General features: G+C 39.6%; 1 protein-coding gene across 1 annotated transcript in view; it reads left to right on the top strand.

Moving 5' to 3' along the window:
• LOC139120018 (gamma-aminobutyric acid type B receptor subunit 2-like) overlaps positions 1–13057 on the top strand; it is a 43695-nt gene continuing 30638 nt past the window's right edge. The window contains exons 1-2 of the mRNA XM_070684021.1: positions 1–272; positions 9996–10130. Coding sequence (XP_070540122.1) covers positions 30–272; positions 9996–10130 — 378 coding nt within the window. The 5' untranslated portion in view covers positions 1–29. The remainder of the gene's footprint in view (positions 273–9995; positions 10131–13057) is intronic.

Genomic DNA, 13057 nt, shown 5'->3' with positions numbered 1-13057 from the left:
AACACTGCGTCGAGTTTGCTGCACGTGCTATGATGGCAGCTTTTCTCCGGCACCCAGACTCTTTACTTGTCGTTCTACTTTTCTCGGTTGGGTTTTCCACACCGGGCAACGCAAGCAAAACAGAGTTGCACATTTCGGGTCTTCTTTACTATTATGGAAATAAAGCGGCGTTTGGTCTTCTACCGGCCGCAGAGATGGCACTGGAGTACGTGAACAACAGGACGGACATCCTCGGTGACTACACCCTGGTCCTAAACGATTCTGATGCCTATGTAAGTGTAGTCTCTTTTTCACAGCAAGTCAAACGAGATCAGTCTTTCAAAAATTTGAAAATACGCCGTTTTTACAGCAACATGAAATTTCCATTTGCTTGCTTTCATCTCTAGCATTCCACTTGCATCTTTATTTCTCCAAATCTGAGCATCTATTAGTCTGTTCATGACATCTGTTTTTGTATGTTATGTTATGTTATGTTATGTTATGTTATGTTATGTTATGTTATGTATGTATGTATGTATGTATGTATGTATGTATGTATGTATGTATGTATGTATGTATGTATGTATGTATGTATGTATGTATGTATGTATGTATGTATGTATGTATGTATGTATGTATGTATGTATGTATGTATGTATACATGCATGTATGTATGTGTATGACAGATGGATAGGTATGCGTTTATGATGGTGGGTATACAGATGGCCAGATGGATCTCCCCCTCTCTCCTCGTCCATGTGTATATATTTTATCTATAGTTTCAGCTATGTATGCATGGTGTGTGTCTGTAACGTGCATGTGTATTTTAACCCGTTTTTTCTTTTCTTTTCTACAAGTCTAACGCTCCATATTAATCTCCGTTTTTTAATAAAAGGGGAAAATATTGAAAGTAGTGTTAGCATCAAGTTAATTTTTGACTGACCCATGCGATCGTAATGACGATTTGTAGCACAATAGATTAGCAAAGCTTGACAGTCTACATTGTCGATACGCTATACATACATCATCATTTAAGTAAAATGTCCACGTTTTAACTCATGATAATTTCTTAATGTAAATGTTACTACTAAAATAGAATTTCCCCACTTAATGTCAGAATTTTTCTGCAAGGCTCCTAGTTTTCACTTTTAGTGATTGTTTGCGCATCGCCGTCCGCAGTGTGTTAAAAGAAAATCGGAACTCACATCCAGCTAACATCCAGTAAAATGGGCGTAACACGTTTCTCTGGGGTGGTAGAAGTAACGTGATGAAAGCGTCCTACTTAACGAGTACTTCGACTTCTGTAGATTACTCTTTTATCAACCCCTTTGCCAAAATTGTAAGGAAAGTGAATGAACAAAAACATTTTTTCCTCCACATCGTGTTTCCTGTAGTCCTCGCCGGATCGGTTTCCTTGGATACGTTATTGTAATTTGCGTTGTATAATATCGTTGTAGGGATTATGTACCTAGTACTGCTGGCATCTCGAATTGGAAAGCACACAGAGTCACATACGTTGTCTGTAGCTTTTAATCTTGGAATCACGAATTGCAAAGCTCAAGATATTCAGTAAAACGACGACCTGGGGGGGGGGGGTTGTTAACCCTGAGAAACGCGTAATGTCTGTTACCGATCCTGTTTTTTTAAACTGTCTTAGCGAATAACTCCATGCCATTGAGTTCATTACAAGCAATTGAAAAGGCCTTTTATTTCACACAAAAGACGACATAAAGATTAATTCTCTGTGATTGTATCATTGACTCCATCACCCTCATATAAATCCACTGAGATCACTTTCAGTTCACGACATAGTCACTGAGAAGTCTACCGCCAGCCTTCATAGGATATCCACCGACGTGGCAGTGTAGACAGATTATAAAACGAGTAATTTTGTCATCCCCCAAAATCGATGCAATAACAAGGGGACTTAAAAACAAGCTTGAAATTATTACGTAATAATTATGTTTTTCCAAGAATAACACTTTACATTCCTGTTTTTATCCTAGAAGAAGACTTTAAGGTTTGCTCGTTCGAAAAACAGATGTCGATCTACTGAAAGCCATGTGAATTCCGGTGTAAACATGTGGTGCCTTACCATGGTATACCCTTGCGCGAAAATATATGTTGTGACACAGAATGACAACTAGCAAGTCAACGGGCTGAGACGCTGATGAAATCTCCAAGGTTAATCTCAAGTTCACGGACGGTTAACGTCTCGTATTTGCTGTGATTTGTTTGTTAGTGGCTTATTTTGCAACGTTCAACCCAGAGAAACATTCTGTAAACTTTCAGTGACAATGATTTGGTAGCGATATTTTTGTGCATTTTTTTCTAGCAACAGCGTTTGTCTTGGTGGAGATAAGAGAAACCATAGAAATCTTTAAGTGGCACACGAATTCGATTGAGCTAATAACGCGCAGACTGGAAGGGTATTTAAATGTCACATTGACGTTGTTAAAGACCCACCAGGCGGCGCGTTCAGTGGCTTTCAAACTGAAGCACGCGTGCTGTGCGTCGTCTTTGTGACCATGGTTGTTTGTGTTGCGACAGACAATGTGACCCTGTCATAAAAAAGGGTAATTGCACACATTTGCGTTCATGTTATTATTTAAACCTCTGCGCCACACAATTTCTTTGCAAGCGAAATGACATATTCTTTGCAGCTTTGGGGAAAGCAGAAAGGTGTGTAGGAAGACAGTGTTATATGAACACCTGTAGATCCAGAGCGGCGTCAGTTCTGTGTGATCGATTTTTTTTCCTGCTTTGTCAGTGGTTTCACTTCAATGGATAGGAGTCTTTTCTGCTGTTATCTTATTTTGACGTGTTTATAAATCTCCTGGCAACGCTCCCTCGCCCACTTTCTCCTCCTTGAAATCGCGAATGGCGAGGCTACTTTCTCCCGTGTTTGGAGAGCCGTAATTTACGGAATATGAAGCGACGACACGGAGCATGGTACAGCTTGTCACAGCGCACACAACAGCGTGGGCACAGCGATGAACGAGTCGTCAGCACTTTCGATGATGATCTTCTGAAAGCGAGAGTGATCGGATTAAATGGAAATCCGTTCACCGTGTTGACCCTTGTCAACCCCTTTCTGCTCCTCATGATCTTATGTCGTTTATTGTGCAGATGAACGATGTCGTGTAACGTGCGGGGGGGGGGGGGAGGAGGGGGGCGGGCAATCAACTCCAATCAACACCGCTATCCAGGAAATTGTCTTTCGTCCTCGCAGCGTGGATTGGTTTTAACCCATATAGTCGCCTACATAGCACACTGTTCCCTGTCAAAGTTTAAGCGCGAGATCACGCGCAATTTAACCCAGTTGTGCATCGTAAACGCCATCCGGTACCAGGCATAGAGTCGCTGTGCACACCGAAAACGACGTAAATCATGGATTCTTTTTTAATGACGACATAATCGTTAAATGAAATCAGACCCGACAACAAATAATAAACTAAATTGACGATGGTGACGTCACGTGCTACGTGGTCGCAATGTATACGAAAACAGGTAACAAAGAAATGTCTAAAACGACTTATCTATTAAAGGCTATAGACGATGAAAATTAAATAAACTGCTGAAGTGGGAAGTAAGCATTACAGTCAAGTTGATTGGTTGGCACACCAGATAGTAGTATTAGTAATAACAAAGTGATTATCAATACTTGAGACTAAGAGGCTTCAATAGTTGGATACTTTTTTCAAAATCCCTCTCCTAAATTTTGTGTTAAAATACCCTACAACATCGTCGTAAAATATTGCGGAACGCCAAACTGTCGCAATTGTCAATAGACGTTGTGGTGGTCTGACAGTGTCTGGGACGTCCTAACGAAAAGAAAATTGCATCGCGTTATCAAAGGGACTGCAGATTTCTTTTAAAGTCCATCCTCGTGTCTGTGTATACACGACAATCTTAAATTTAGAATATTCTACCTGTCGGAGCGTGGTGAATTATCCTGCCCGTCCATTTTTACTGAATATGCAATGTCTACCACAGTGCTGCCGACATGATTTAAATCCGGACTTAAATTGATAGCCAAAATTTATGCACAGTGGCTGTGTGGACAAGCGTAATTTCCTTGGTGTTTTCAATTCACTTTATGTACTAAACAAAAAGAGCATTTATAGTGCATTTTGCAACAAAAGTAGTAAGACCAATTCTGCATTAATTAGTTGTCCCCGAGTATGAAAATCTTGAAGTGAAAACAAACGTAGAGGTATTTTTACGGTCAGGATCACATCGGACATGGAACATCGTGACACGCTGGCAATTTGCCTTCCACAAAATAAACTTAAGAGGTACTTTCAATGTCTACTTGTTCTAGGGCGAAACAGGTATGACTTCAATTTTGACCTAAAATGATTTTCTGAAATGCCGATACTGCTAAAGAAATTTGAATGGAAGTTCAATATGCAATTCTTATGATCGAGTATGTCTGTGTGTCTACCGTCTGCTACGCTCCGCTCCGCCAAAGTTTGCTAATATTTACAGACATGTTATTATTCCAAGTTGTCACCCACTTTTTCCGTCTGTATATTTTGCATCACCTCATAAAAAAACCGCCTGACATACAGGCTTTCCCAGGGAACAATCTGTCAGTTTCCCACACAGCCTGCACAGCGAGTACTTGTCCGTTTGCGCAAAATTGTCAATGGCGTCCACGCTTGTTGTTGATGGCTTGGATGAATAATATTGAAAAAATCACAGAAAACACAGCTGTTCACTCCTTCTCTTCATATTCAGTGACTTTACTGGACCATTAGCATGATAAAATGAAAAAAAAACAACTTGTAGTATTATGGATGGAATTTTCAGACATTTATAACACTTAATCTAACAAGTGACCGACAACAGTAAGCTCTTACGTAGGTAATGCAGGCATCTCTACAAGTCGATCACTAGGGAATGTAAAAGTACTTTACGCAGCTTCAAACGTGATATCTCTTCTATACATTTGCCCTAAATTGAGTTTTTTTACCCTAATACTGCATTGTGATATTGCGTTTTCATTGAAGTCACGCTGTAACACTAAATTTTCGAGAAAAAATGTATCAAACATAAATGAAGTCCAACTCCCGACCGATAATCTTCGTGATATTTTCTGTTGCTTGGTAACAACAGACAAGCGCGCGCTCAACAGAGTAAAAGGCGCTTTTAGATGCAGAGCTTTCAAACAAATTTACAAAGGTTTCACCGCCTTAAAGTGCACGATATGTGAACTCATTTAAAATAGAGCGGTACACAGCAAACACGCCCCAGAAAACTCGACGAGCTATGCCACGAAAACACATTCTTTTAATTCAAGTGGGCTTTATACAACACATTGCTCTCTGTACGAGCACGTTTTTACACAAGATGTCATCTAAAGATGATTACCCTCAGACGTTGACTATGCCAAACATCATGTTACCGCAGCGACCCTGGCATTACGCAATCTTCTTGGAGGTGCCACAGGTTTGGAAATCAGCTGCATAATTCATATGGCTCACATGGCAGATCCGGGCTCTTTTGGGGTTGCTCATGTCTGCTATGCACCTTATCAGAATCTGCGTGCAGGGTGATTTCTTCAAAACTTTTATGGTCGCAGTGAGAGTGTAAGTTCAAGGCAGAGTGTGTACGCATGCATTTAATGGAGAATTGAGAAGTTTTCGGTTCGGGTAGTATGTGTCACGAAGCTAAACGACGTAAACTTTTCGTAAAAACTTTCCGTCATGGAAATTTGAACAATACTCTTACCAAATCAAGAATAAAAAACAGGGCTCACCTTGCAAATGTTGGGTCTAGAGAAACAAATTACTTAATACTTATCGATGTTTTTTTACATTTAAACTGGCCACCGGCGCTGTGTTAACCTGGTGGGAGATAATTAAATTTTCGATTTTCGCAAGACTGAGACGGTGACATCTTTACTCACTCCAAGAACTTCAAAAGAAGACCCCGCAAGTGGTAGATCAGAAGAGAATTACAAAAAATTGAGAGTCTGAACATTCGCCCCGAGAAACATTCTATATGTAAGTGGACATAGAGCCATGGGTCCTCGTCATCACAACCACCACCATCACAACCGTCACTGTTACTGTCGGCACCCTTGATCATGTCGTTATTTAAAAGTTTATTTTATTTCACTCGTCTGTCAAGAGAATGTTGAACAATGAAAATGCACAGACGTCCTTGACCGTTCAGGCTGCACACCTCGCAAAGTCGATTAGAAAACTGAGAAGGGTATCGCCAGCCAGTTTGTACACAGAAGTCTTGCCGTGACGCGTAAAATCGAGCATTAATTTACCAGAACAGTCTATTCTCAATACTGCATTCGCCTCCAGGAGTCGTCTGCCCCTGCTGCCCGCATTGTCTGGAGGGATGGGATAGAATTTACTGACGTATAATGCAGCAGGCCATTGAGTTGGATGATCTGAATTAAAATTCCCGGAGGGGGGAGGGGCAGCTGATGTTCACGCCCTGTCATAAAATATGATACAAAATCTATTACATAATGCAACGTGGGTTATTCTAATTAAGAAGAACATTCACAATAAATTGCAACCCGACTGAAAGTAAATCGATACCCACGTTGGAATATTGCGTATTACGCCTCCTTGACGGAAGTGTTAATACATGTACTGTATGCATAGAATATGAATTAAACAGCGTAGATTAGGGTTCGTAAAAAGTGTTCTTCTGGTGTATCTCTAGCAACAAGATTAGATGACCGGAGATTACGTAATGGATTTGGGGGCGCATGGAATATAAAACATTGAAATCATGATGATTATTTTCAGTGAAGTGAAAACAAACTCTCCTATTGAAGATATAAGGTATTGCGTGTGGAGGAGTAAAGCATAGCCAGTGATGCCTGTCATGGTGAAACTGAACCTTACTTTGACCTGATGACATTCAGCTGCTGTTAGGAAAAGATTTCGAGTCAGAAAGCCATGCTGCCATATTCAGTTTTAATTAAATAAAAATTATTATCATCAGTTCGAATCCGGCTTTCTGTCGGGTTCGTACTCACAACCTGCATTACCCTCTCACTTAGCATAATCAGTCTTTAAAACCAATCGGCCACACCCTCACCTCTGAGAAAGCGGTTCAAGTCTTTTCAATTTGAACGCTACACCACTTACCTCTACACAGCTCGCATTCAGTGAAGCAAACACTCGTGCATACACTGTCGCTTGCACACAACGCACTCCGACCCCATTAAAGCGATGAAAACCGTGCCTCGATCATTCTCCTCCTCCTCCTCGTTTGAGACGAGAGAAGGCAATGACGGATCATTTTTGAAATCGCGACGAATTACCCTTTTCCTGCATCTTTTCAGTGCTGTTATCTGTTCAGAGACTTCTTTTTAACTTGGAAGCAACTTTCCGCAAAGGGATTCAATGAACTGACTAAAGTGGTGTGATTACAGATGGAGCTGTCTGCTATTACACGCCATAAACAGCATCAGCACACTCCACTCGTCCGATGAAATTAAGCTTCAACGCTTTTCATGCTGCATAAACACCGACAATGCTCCATAAATCTTTGGGCACACTACTGGCCAGACGAAAAATACTCTTGATAAGTGTTTATACGAAGCACGCTATTTGTTATACACAAATAAAGCAGAAAGTATGACATCGTATACATGCATGGACGATATCGCTAATTCCTTTTGAATTCAGAATATTCCATCACGGTATCGTGAGAACTACCCTGTCGCTTCGTACGAGTATTAACTACTACAGCCGAAGATGTCCAAACCTGGACAGGACGTTGTGTCATTGCATTAAAGGGATCGTTAAAAAGGTTAGGTCGCATGCAAATGATCTAGCAAAGTCTTCAAATGTTGACTCAATCTCAAAAAGGGTTCGCGATATTCTCACCCCATTCTCAGCACCTCGATATAACTGTTGAGCTTTGTTAGGATTGCTATTGAAGGTTTTACGGTTATTGTCAAAGGTGACTGCAAGCGTATCGCCGCCTTTTCAGGTCTCATAAAAAACAAAGAATCAAAACAAGCCTAAAGGAAATTTATTAAAGAATTACTAGTCTGATAAATGCTATCAGCTTAAAATCCCAGTGCACTACTTCATATCGTTGCCTTTGACACTGAGGTAGTTGTAATTGGAAGGTAGCAATTAATGAAATCAGGTCACTCGAGACCAAAAGGAAGTAGTCGTACATCAAACAACCCGATAGAGTGAGGGAATCGTAGAATGTCATCACGACTGATGCGACCTTGGCTTGCATTGTAGAAGGGATATGGTTTATTTGCATTTGTGGTCGTTGAAATCACCACTTTACCATACATGGAACAAGCGTATATTTATAACGGCCTTATCAGTGAACGTGTAAACGAGCTGGGATACTCGTTTCTCTTTGTCAATTATGGCCGCAAAAAAACCTTTTCCGTTGATTTCATTGACATAAAATCCCTATTTCCGCTTTTTGATGAATTTTTTATTGTCAGTCTTGCTCATGATAATGCTGAAATCTCCGAGGATGCGTCCCTGCAGAATTTCGTATAATGACTGATAAAGATGATTAAACTCCCAATAATGTGTAGTATTCTAGTCAAATTAGACCCGGTGACATTCTAGTTCAGTCGTGTGATGGGTTGATATCGACAACTAATACCTTTCGAAAGACTTGCAGCAGTAAAATTGCCTTCTATTAAACTTTTCTTTCTACCTTGAATTGAGTTTTTATCACCGTTTCAAAGCCCATCTTTCAGCTTTCACACTGTCTGCAAGTTCCTTTCAACCCGTACATTGAACCCCCTTTACTTTCACAAAACCTATAGACGAATATGTTGAAGATGTAACGAGACGCGTTACACGGTAAGAATAAAACGCTGATGGAGGGAAGTCCCTGTAAACTGTACCTCACAAGGCGTATTGCTCGCCTGAAGTAACTTGACTCTTCTTCTTAATAAAAGAAACAGCGTGACCCGCTTCATGATATTGCAGAAAAAAATCCAATCCAATCCCAGCTCCAATGGAGCCCCGAACCGACTTGGAGAAGTTTGATCGTTAACATGTTGTAACGAATAGTTTTAAAAAGGGAAAAGGTGATTTCATATCTCAGAACTCACAATTGACAGCCTTTAGTACGAGAGCTGCGATCTGGATGAGCATAGGAGTATATATTTCGCATTCCCATCTCTCAGTGAAGCAAATGTCTTTTCTCTAGTGGGAGGGGGAAGAAAATGGTTTTAGTCGCGAGAAATGGAATCGATTGATGTTTTCTATATGTGTTCTATCGTGTACATGAGGACACTGTATACTTACGTGTGTGTATATATATATATATATATAATATATATATATATATATATATATATATCACAAATATGTCCACTAAATAGAGCTAATGCATGGGTGCAAGTCAATGCCTCCACAAAAGATACATCAGATTTTCACTGATTAATTACCGGATATTTGTCATACGAAAGGTTCTAAAGGTTCTCCAGTGTTGCTATGGCTTTTGAAGTAGAAACTAAACATCCATCAGATTGAGAACTGAATTCGGAAAACGCGGGTTCATCTCCTCCATGGATAGATTATTTTTTCCGGCCCTCAAACGGTTGAAGCGTAGACACAATGGCATGTAATTCTTTGATTTTCCTCATTTGCCTTAGATCTCCATTAGCTGTATCATTTTGCATCGACTTACTCACCAAAATGAAATAACTTCCAATTTTGAGAAAGATACTTTTGAGAAAGATACTTTTACTTCTGTTATTAAGCCTTATTATCTTTGAAAATGTCAGTATTCAAATCCATTAAACTCGTGCGCTGACATATGCAGCGGCCGTATTTGAGTTGCAACCCAAAAATGATTCAGTTGTGCGTTCGTCGCTATTGTTTGAATAACGTTCTGTTGTCATTTCGGCAAGCATTAAGTTGCATTTGATACCAAACCGTCTCATCGAAAAAAATTCAAACAGATACAGCTAATGCGGCTTTAACTCAGAATTTCAATTTTTACATCGAAAGTTCTTACTTTCACGATTATTTTATCTATTTCAGACACCAGGGGTGGCAAACAAATTGCTAATGGATCAGATTTTCAATGGGCCACAGAAGTACATGGTTTACGGTCCAATATCATCGAGCATAGCGGAAGTCATATCTCAGACTGCACCTCTCTACAACTTGATTCAAGTAAGCAAATGATGTGACCGGCAAGTCTAACGATCTTGCCATGCAAACAACGCAACGAGAGAGAGAGAGAGAGAGAGAGAGAGAGAGAGAGAAGAGAGAGAGAGAGAGAGAGAGAGAGAGAGAGAGAGAGAGAGAGAGAGAGAGAGAGAGAGAGAGTGTGTGTGTGTGTGTGTGTGTGTGTGTGTGTATCAAGGTTATCTTGCTCTGTTCAGGGAGTGCGGTTACTATTTTTCCAAAGTTTCGAGTGAGATGGGAAAAGAAGCAGTATCAAACAGCCTTTTTCCATTTTTTGCGATTTTGACATTTGACGTTGACATTCTAGTAAATGAAAACTAAGAAATGCAACTTCTCAACGGAAACGCTAATATGACATTAAAGAGCTTAAAATCGCGCAAACCAGAACAAACGATCGCCATCAATCACCAAGGAAACGGGGAGATGTGTTCTTGAAGGCTTTCTCTATTAAAGTTAAACGTTGATGCCCGCCGGCCATTTTCCTTTAATCAGAGCATATTAGTCTAATGGACAACGAAGACCGGTAGACACTACCAATTTCCTTTAAAAAGTCAAATGCCCTGCTCTGGAGTGCGTGTTTTCTGTAGGAAAACAAAGAATCTTTGATGAATCTTTAACAGAACAGGCATATTGTCTAAACGGAAGCAAACCTCGAACTTTTTCTTATCAAGTAATAAAGAAAATCGATTGATTTTTTTCATTTACAATTAAAGTAACATACATACATACATACATACATACATACATACATACATACATACATACATACATACATACATACGGACGGACAGACAGACATGTATTTGCAACAAGGTACAATTCTCATAGAGTTTTTTTGCGTTAACAATGTATCTTCAAGTAAATTGTTTGGCAAAATATCATTATTCTCTATTCATTCAACGTGGTCTCGATTATACCGTATACTGTGTTCTACGAGGCAATACACGACAACAACGTCCAATCACAAAAACTTTCACTTTCCAATGACAGTAATGATTCAATATTTTCGAATGTCTTTCGTCGATTACTGCGGAATATTGTGATTGATTAATATTCGTCTTTGATAAGCACAGGTAGAATTTTAAAGCTATGAATGATAAAAAAACAAAAATTGCGTACAGTCAGTTATGCAAACATGTGTAAATTGTTTTGAAAGATTGAATTTTAATACAACAAGTGTATTTTTGGATCGAGCGCTCTCGGATGCGAATGTCATTTTCAGGTTTCTGTTTACATGTATAACGTGAGTGCAGTAGATATGCATGTATTGTGTTTGATTCAACAAGAAGATGAATATTTTTACAACGTTTCACATATGAAGTGATCTGGTGATTTTGCAGATCCCAACAAAGCATTGCGGAGCGGACGATGATTTATAGATTTTATCAGTTTCAGTGTGACAGACATGTTTTATCAAAGTAGCTGCTGTGTTTATTCCGAAAAGAATATTTACTGATAACAGCAATGTCACTTGACTTAGCAGATCTGCAGAGTTGTACGTTAAATGTGTTACGTCCGTTCCATGACGGTCCGAAACTACAGTTGAACTGAAACCAAGACTTTAGACCATATGTACATGAATATTAAAGAGGCACTCCCACTTGGTAACATTTTTAAAACACATTTTTTTAATGCCAACAGTCGATATTTGACGTGGCGACTGCGCGCGGATCGCGAGATATCGATAAAAACATGTCATTTCCCGAGCGTATTTTTCACATCCCGAAGTTTTACGATCGTTTCTGATTTTGACCCGAAATCCCCCGAAGGTTTGTTGTTGTGCTGATTGACGATATTCTATAGGGAGTCTACAATAAGTTCGAACGACGCAATTAATTTACTTCCCACTGCAAAGACTTTATATACAGCATTATGCCATTACCTCAGGTAAGTTTTGTAAAACTTCTCCTTAGTTTTTGTCGTTTTCATTATTCTAAATCAGTTGTACTATATTTTTAACCAATACCACATAAACATCAGTTTTTACGTGTCAAATATTAGCCGCCTCCGATGACTACATTTTGTCGTCTGCCACAGTACGCCGCGCGCGTGGTATGCGTCTATGCATACCATGCGGCGGCCGCTATGTATCAACCGCACGTAACTGTGCTAGTCACCTATACGAATTCTGGTGGAATCAGCAAACGTTGTTTTCCGTTTTTTCTCCGAGTCAGTAAGACTCGGCTTTCCCCCAAGGGGCATGACCGATCACCGACGCGAGTGGTACTGTGGCGTACAGCAGCGTAAGCGTAGACTCGTACTCCATAGCTTAGTTGACAATGGCCCCAGTGCCGAACGTTCGATGTTCGGAAGCTGAATTTAGGTGGGCCACCGGAATTCAAACTTTTACTTTTTTGAGGACATGTTTTTATCGATATCTCGTGATCCGCGCGCATTCGCCACGTCAAATATCGACCGTTGGCATTAAAAAAATGTGCTTTAAAAATGTTACCAAGTGGGAGTGCCACTTGAAATTCACGATAAACAGATATCGTACCACACCATAAACATTTCTCATCAAGTCCATTTTGTGGTATATATATATATATATATATATTATATATATATATATAATATATATATATATATATATATTATATATATATATATATATATATATATATATATATATATATATATGTATGTATGTATGTACGTGCCCGGATGTAAAATTCAATTTATTTCAAGCATACTGCGGCGTGAAGGTAAACGATACTGAATTTTTTACAAAGATATGATCCTTTCCATGATAATAAGTGGAGTTTATTGCGAAGACAACCTAACACTGGATAAGCTGAATCCGATTGGAAGTGACTGCGCAGAAAGCCTAGTGGAAAATAATTATTAATCTCGCCTCGCTTTCGCGAATGCAAGTTAATTGAAATCAATGCGCGTGTGAACCGGCGTAAACA

The sequence above is a fragment of the Ptychodera flava genome, chromosome 20 (genome assembly GCF_041260155.1).
Source record: "Ptychodera flava strain L36383 chromosome 20, AS_Pfla_20210202, whole genome shotgun sequence".
Taxonomy (NCBI): Eukaryota; Metazoa; Hemichordata; class Enteropneusta; family Ptychoderidae; genus Ptychodera; species Ptychodera flava.
Note: the sequence above shows the minus strand (reverse complement) of the source record. Positions and strands in the feature narration are given on the sequence as shown.